The sequence below is a fragment of the Myxine glutinosa genome, chromosome 6, assembly GCF_964187855.1.
Source record: "Myxine glutinosa chromosome 6, kmMyxGlut1.1, whole genome shotgun sequence".
NCBI classification, from domain to species: domain Eukaryota; kingdom Metazoa; phylum Chordata; class Myxini; order Myxiniformes; family Myxinidae; genus Myxine; species Myxine glutinosa.
This window is the reverse complement of record NC_136266.1, coordinates 171,909,566-171,917,718: the sequence shown is the minus strand read 5'-3', so window position 1 is coordinate 171,917,718 and position 8,153 is coordinate 171,909,566. Positions and strand designations below refer to the sequence as shown.

Genomic DNA, 8,153 nt, shown 5'->3' with positions numbered 1-8,153 from the left:
GCTGGGTTGTATCAAAACGGGAAGGCGGAGGAAACGGTCATCACTGCCAGCAGTTATAAAGTGGCAGTTATAGTTGTCGTTATTATACTTTTACTGCCATGTGACTATTGCGTGGGTTTCTCATAAAATGTCATGAGAATAGCAGAACCTGGCCTAACAATGTTGCAATGCTATTTTGCTCTATGTTGCAAAGGCACTTTTCCTGTACAGAAGAACCACAGAAGCTACAAGTCTGTCAAATGCGATAATCGAAAGGAAGTGAACATTTACACCAAAGTTTTCCTTAAGACAAGCAGCACTTGCTTTGATTGTGCATACTCGCTCTGACATTTAGCCTCTCATTTTGCCGTAGATAACTATGCTAATTCTCAAGTTTTTCCTGCTGCTTATTTTGTTGCTGCAAGAGAAGCAATGCTCTGCTACCTCGGACATCTCGACAACGGAGTTCAAGCATGTTGCACAGCTTCATGATAAATACAGACTCCAATGGAACTTCAACTCCACACACATCATTTTCAGAGCACAAGCTCAGACGCAAGGTTACATGTCGTTTGGGTTGTCCATCAAGGGAGGAATGTACGATTCTGACATTTTCGTGTGTACGCACAGAAATACTTGCACGGTAAGTGTTTATCTGTTCCATGATGAGTTTTCTTTTGAGAAAACGTCACTGAATTTTGTCTGCAGCATTCCTATATTATTGAACATTAACGATTTCACATCGACCATGACAAGTTTTACTGCTTCTGATTCGCTGTTGTACAATAGGATACTTTACATTTGTGTATGTTATATTACCTCCAGCACCCTAACCGCTAAGCCAACACCAGGCTATACACCAAACACGATATATATCACGATATTTCAAAAAGTTATGGACAAGTTATAACAAGACTTTGTGGACAAGCCGATTAGGTTTTGGTTCAGGTCCAGATGTAAATATTGCCTATCAATGGGATACAAAGCGTAGACTGTTCAGCCTGGAGAGGTATGCACTATGCACTCTACCGAGTGTCGTTCTCGTTTGGTGTTGTATTAAACAATTACATTTAGAGGCCATTTCCCCCGCAGAGCAGGGGTTGGACTTTTTCGGGCACCGTGGTCCCCTTTTTGAAGCAATGTTTTATGGCCGGATGCCCTTCCTGCCACCAACCCCGTTAGTCGCCTCTCGCGATACACAGGGAATTACCAGTGAACTGGTACTCAATTTGCCGACCTTGGAAGCATGACAGGCTGAGTCAACCCTCCTGGCGTTAATTCAGCGATCAACCGGAATTCGAACCCAGGATCCCAGGACCCCAAGCCGGCACCCTAACCGCTAAGCCAACACCAGGCTGTTGTATTAAACAATATAGTATGACAACTATTACTTCCACAACTACAACAAATACAGATACGTGCCATACTGATCCCGACTTTGCTCATGAATTTTTTTTCCAATGTCTAGCTTCACGCTCATGTTTTCTTTCTGGAATATTTCCATTTTAATTTGGTTAACTAAACGGAGTTGTTGCAGTGGCTTTCATTTTGAATATCGGTATTTTTTGCAATTCATGCCTCGTCTCTGTCGGCAAATTCTGAACCAGTTTAGGCCAGATCTATGTTGATCATCATCAGATTGTTTTTCAATCCAAAGTTAGGTTATCACTGTGACGCAGCATTTTAAAGTAGATCGGCACTCGGTAGAGCGCACGTCTCCGCCACGCTAAACAGTTTACGTTTTGGAGGCCACTCAGGCCAAATCTGCATCCGCATTTTAACCAAAATCTCATCAACTTCTTCTCTTCACCTACCCAACTCGTCCAGCAAGTTTTATCATAACCCGTCCACAACTTTTTGAAATATTGTGCTAAATATCGTTTTTCCCCCTATCTCTCAATGATGAAGAATATAATCACTTAAAAATTCTAGTACAGGGGTGCAGATCCAGATCTTCACCAAAATGTCATAGATTCGTCCTTGTCACACACCCAATCTGTCCACCAAGTTTCGTTTGAATCCGTCCATAACCACAGATAGACAAACAGAGGTGAATGAATGATCTCCGTACACCTTCGGTGGCGGAGGTGAATATTTTGTAAATACACATGAATGAGCAGAACAATATAGCGCAGATAATTTCCCATTGAGAAGGAAAGCAAAGAGAAGTTGATAGACGACCGATGTCAAAAATATATCATCAGTGGACCTCATGTTCCCTCCTCAGACAGGATATTGCTTCATGGAGTTAGAGGGGGTGTTCTGCCAGCTGGTCCATTCGATAGCATTTAGATGTGAACTTTAAGGATCTCACGGTATGGTACATTCAAAACAGATACCTTAGTCAAAGTTTCAATTCTTGTCGTAATCTATAAAAACACAATTCAGAATTTTTTCAGGATTACAAAAACAATAGGTTATATTGTATCAATTCCTGGGTGGATTATACCAGCCTCAAAACCCAAAAAAAAGTCATCTTTCCTTCATGCTTTTAATAACCCATATTTTTGTCCAGGTCATGATGTCTGTCTTCATCTGCGATCATTGGGAATCCAAACGATAAATCCGGTCTGTCGAGAATGTCAGCTCACAATCGTTAACTCTTGTCTACTACACACCATATGTGTACTGCCACACCCACATGCATCCCACTGTCCCCATCGAGCATTCCACAACCACGCCGCATGCCCCACTGCCCCCTGAGGGGAGCGGGAAGGGGGGAGGGATGGGCGACACGAAGGTAGTGGTAGGATGAGGAAAGCATGCACATTGCACACCAACCACACATTCACCTTTTGATGAAAACCTCAAAAAGACATCACAATAACTGCATATGCATACAAACACCCATCCATATGCAAACTACCTACAAGTCCTGCCTATATACCTATACCCCTCTATCTCCAATGCTTCTAGGTACCCATCTAATTCCAGTTTATACCTGCCCATCATTACTGTTGCCACTACCTGCCCAGAGAGATCATTACATTTGTTAATTACTCTCGAGGGAAAGATCCCTGCCTTCTTGCTTTCCTCACTCTCCTCATGTATTTTCAGGCTATGGCCACTGGTCCTATCTCTGCCTATTATGCCGAAATATTATTCTGCACTTTTCTTGTCCACATCCTTCATTTTCTAAAACATCTCGATGAAATCCCCTCGTGAGCACTTCCTTTCTAATGTATAAAGTCCTCTTTCTTCATCCGCTCCTCATAGCCCAGTCCTGCCCAGTATATACATTATAGCCTGAGAATTGATCTACTAAACCTACACTGAACCCTCTCTATGGCAGCTATGCCCATCCTTAGATGAGGCAGCTATGCCTATCCTTAGCTATGCCCATCAGTTTCATTTTGGAGAAGCTTCTCTCACATACTGCAATTTTCTATGGTCGCTTCATAAGGGGATGAGAAAGAGGGTTTCAGCTCTAATTTCTTGCTGCTGCTTAAACACATTATTTACCTTTTCTAGAATTAAAAACATTTTTTTTAGATGTTTCTCCATTGTGACATCATGAGATGTTATTATTGACTGATCCTGAGCTCTACATCACAGGATATGATGCCAGCAGCTCCATCTAAAGTCATCGTGTTTATGGCATTAAACTGCCATTGCAGACATCCTGTTATTATTGTTTCGTATGCAGCCTGCTCCGCAGGTTGGTCGAAGCGATGAAGAGAAGGACAAGTTCTGGTGTGCGATAGAGAAGCTGATGGAAAACGTGAAAGATGAGGAAGTTGTTGTGGTGGGAGGAGACCAGAATGGACATGTGGGAAGGAGTATGGATGGTTTTGAGGGAGTTCATGGGGGTTACGGATATGGTGTGAGAAATGGAGAAGGTGAAAGGATTTTGGAGTTTGCTGATGGAGCTGATTTGTTGATTTGTAATACTCAGTTCCAGAAAGAGGATAATAAGCTTGTTACATACACGTCAGGTGGGTCGACGACAACCGTTGACTACCTGATGGTGCGTAGGCGAGAAAGGGGGCACCTCCGTTACACAAAGGTGATCCCGGGGGAGGAGCCTGTTTCACAGCACCACTTGGTTGTCTGCGACATAAGGGTGAAAGGTGCGAGGAGAGCTCGGCGGGTGAAGTACCAACCGAGAATGAAGGTGTGGAGGTTGAAAGAGGTGACAGTAAGGGAGGCATTAAAAGAGAGGCTGAGTAGGGTCGAGGATGATGTGGTTGAGCTTGAAAGTGGTTGGATGTCAATGAAAGCTTGTCTGTTGGGAGCCGTTAGTGAGGTATGTGGATGGACAAAAGGACCACCGAGGCACTCGGAAACATGGTGGTGGGATGATGAAGTTGGAAAGAGGATTGACGAGAAGAGGAAGAAGTTCAAGGAGTGGCAGAAGGCGAAGGGTACGGGAGCAGAAACAGCAGAGCATGAAAGTTATAAGGCAGCCAAGAAGGCTGCAAAGAAAGAGAACGCTTGGCGCAGGAGGCATGAAGGAAAATGTTCGGAGAACGCTTGGATTCGGAAGAGGGTCAGAAAGCAGTATTCAGGATTGCAAAGCACGTAGCGAAAGAGAGGTGTGATGTGATGGGGGTGAGTTGCTTTAAGGATGAAGTGGGACAAATCGTTGTCGACCCAGATGGAATTAAAGGAAGATGGAAAAGCTATATGGAAATGCTGTTGAATACAGAGAATGAATGGGATGGCAACATAGAGAGTAACCCAGTTTTAGGACCGGCAGAGAAGATAACTGAGAAGGAAGTTGAGGAAGCGATAAAAGCAATGAAGAGTGGAAAAGCGGGAGGGCCGACGGGAGTTGTGGGAGATATGTTGAAGGCAGCAGGAAGTTGGAGTGTGAACAGAATGACAGAGATCTGTAATCTGGTGGTGAAAGAAGGCCGCATTCCAGTGGATTGGGAACTGAGTACCCTCGTCCCTCTATACAAGGGGAAAGGTGACCCTCTGGAGCTAACCACGAGTGTGGCTCGTACCGAGCGATAAAGTTATTGGAGCATGGAATGAAGGTATTGGAAAGGGTGTTGGAGAGGTGGATAAGGAAGAAAGTGAAGATCGACGAAATGCAGTTTGGATTTATGCCAGGAAGAGGAACGACAGATGCGCTTTTCATTGTGAGGCAGTTGCAGGAGAAGTACATGGAGAAGAGGAAGAAGTTGTTCCTTGGGTTTGTTGATCTGGAGAAAGCATTCGATAGGGTTCCACGCAAAGTATTGACATGGGCATTGAGGAAGTTAGGAGTGGAGGAATGGTTGATCAGAGTAGTGATGGCAATGTACAAAAGAGCGTGCACAGCTGTAAGGACGAAGGACGGGAACAGTGGTGAGGTTGAGGTGAAGGTGGGAGTGCCTCAGGGGTCGGTACTAAGTCCACTACTATTTGTAGCTGTGATGGAGGTGCTGGCTCAGAACGTAAAGGAGGGTTTACCGTGGGAGTTGTTGAATGCAGATGATCTGGTGTTGATTGCGGAAAGTATGGATGGACTGAAGGAAAAGATGAACAAGTGGAAGGAATGTATGGAGACCACAGGTCTGAAGGTGAATATCGGAAAGACGAAGGTGATGGCAAGTGGTAAAGCATGTGGTGAGGTGGAAAGAACTGGGAAGTGGCCATGTGCTGTGTGCAGGAAGGGTGTCGGAGTGAACTCCATTCAATGTACAATGTGCGCTGAGTGGGTTCATCAAAAATGTAGTGGTCTGAGAGGGTCATTTACCAGTGTGGCAGCTACATTCAAATGTAAGGTGTGCATAGAGGGAGCTGCAGATGGAGGAAATGTTGAGTTGGATCTTGGAGATGGCGTGAAGCTGGAAGGTGTGAAAACATTTTGCTACCTCGGAGACATGCTGAATGGAGAAGGTGGATCAGACTCGGCAACGGTTGCTCGAGTGAGATGTGCATGGAAGAAGTTTCGGGAACTGAGTGGCGTGCTGATGAGGAGGAGAGTGTCGCTGAAGCTGAAGGGAAAGGTGTATGCTGCATGTGTGAGAAGTGTTATGATTTATGGGAGCGAGACATGGGTAATGAAAGTAGAGGAGCAACGAAGGCTGGAAAGGGTGGAAATGCGAATGGTTCGATGGATGTGCGGAGTATCGTTGAGAGAGAGGAAGACAAATGATGAATTGCGAAAGATGATGGGAATATTGCCTGTGATTGATGCTGTGAAGAGGAACAGGTTGAGATGGTTTGGTCATGTGTTGAGGAAGGATGAAAGAGACTGGTTGAGAAGAGTGATGGAAGTTAATGTAGAAGGAAGTAGAGGACGGGGAAGACCGAGAAAGACTTGGCTAAAGATGGTGGAAGAAGAAATGCGGGCAAGGGGGTTAACAAGGAGAGATGCAGAAAATAGGGCAAAATGGAGAAGATTGTCATGGGGACCGCAAGGCTAACCCCCGCTCTAGCAGGGAAAATGGCCTTAAAATGCATGTTGTTGTTGTGGTGTTGTTGTATGCAGCCTGTGCCTGCTGGTTTGCATTATTTTTCTGGAAGCACGTTTGTGCTGCTGATGCAATGCCCCAATTACCAGTGAGCTGGTACTCAATTTGCTAACCTCGGAAGGATGACAGGCTGAGTCAACCCCCCTGGCGTTAATTCAACGATCGACCAGGATTCAAACTCAGGATCCGAGGATCCCAAGCCGGCACCCTAACCGCTAATCCAACACGAGGCTGCAGACATCCTTATTTTGCGATTATAAAAGTCATGTAACCTCTGAATTTGTCTGAAGTCTTTTGTCGAACATCCATATTTAACAATATGATTTTGATTTTTCTTGCTGAGCTTCTGAATAATTTTCTCGTTTATTGCTCTGTTCGAGAAAAAGGCAGCCCTGCTTAACTTCCATCTGAAATGTTCTACCTGTGAAGTAAATTTGTGTTTTTCTCTTATATTTAGGATCGTTATTCAATGGAAACTGCTATGCCAAAAGTTGATGATTCCCAAGATTATCATTTGTTCAACGATTCGACAAATGGAACTCATAGAACAATAATCTTTGGAAGGAAATTACAAACTGGAGACAACAAAGATCTTGACATAACAGTAAGTATGAGAAGAAAACTTGCTTGCATTTTTTGAATCAACTTATGTTGAGTTGAGCATGCACCTTTCCAAGTATTACCCAATTTGTTGTACGAAAGACTTGATATGTACACCATATGGCATAATATTAACCAGTATATACGATGATGCAACATGTCATCAAATCTTTTCCAAATTTGGAGATGTTACAATCCATCACAACAGATCCAGGTGCGCTTGGGCAATCGTTAATTGTACTAATGGTAGAGTTAACCTGCCAGCGATCAGTAGCTGGAGAAGTCTTTTAAACTTTGCCAACATATGCAGCCTGTTTTTTATGGAACAAAAGTTGTGCATAGCCCAAAGATACATGATCTCTACAACAAGTTGGCCAGGACATGATCATCATTGTTTATAAATGGGAATTACTTCTTTTTAGCTGCGACGAGCAGCTCTATGAGAGGACCGCATTGTTGTTGTTGTTGTTGGGGTGCCTTTTTGAATAGCGCATGCGCATACACTCGGACGTGCGTTGGTATGAGGTAAGAACGGCTGGTCGAATTTGGTAGCGCATATTGCAACGGATATCCTCATGATTCTACATGTCGCACCTGGTGACCACACTGTGGTCATTTTTCTCTTGTTTTTTGGAAAATTACTAACATTTGACATTTCTATTAGTGACTATACTGTATTTCTATTTGAAAAATGTTACAATCCAATATAACAATCTTTATACAACCAATAAGTAGAACGAGCAACGAAAGAATGCAAACCCTCACCTGAACTTGTGGCTTTATAGTATATATTTTACAGACGTACTCACATTCTAATTGTACATACTTTATAGACGTACTCACATTCTAATTGTATATACTTTATAGACGGAATCACATTCTAATTGTACATACTTTATAGACGTACTCACATTCTAATTGTACATACTTTATAGACGTACTCACATTATAATTGTACATACTTTAAAGACGTACTCCCATTCTAATTGTACATACTTTAAAGATGTACTCACATTCTAATTGTACATACTTTATAGACGTACTCACATTCTAATTGTACATACTTTAAAGATGTACTCACATTCTAATTGTACATACTTTATAGACATACTCACATTCTAATTGTACATACTTTAAAGACATACTCACATTCTAATTGTACATGCT

The 8,153-nt window shown here is 43.1% G+C and overlaps 1 protein-coding gene across 2 annotated transcripts in view; it reads left to right on the top strand.

Moving 5' to 3' along the window:
* The first annotated feature begins 264 nt into the window (after window positions 1-264).
* Window positions 265-8,153, top strand: part of LOC137428970 (DBH-like monooxygenase protein 1) — a 95,024-nt gene continuing 87,135 nt past the window's right edge. Inside the window, exons 1-2 of one of the 2 annotated variants that reach the window (XM_068118900.2) lie at window positions 265-622; window positions 6,844-6,990. In XM_068118900.2, the coding sequence (XP_067975001.2) occupies window positions 359-622; window positions 6,844-6,990 (411 nt within the window). In that variant the 5' untranslated portion in view covers window positions 265-358. The remainder of the gene's footprint in view (window positions 623-6,843; window positions 6,991-8,153) is intronic. The other variant, XM_078780886.1, reaches the window with a different exon arrangement.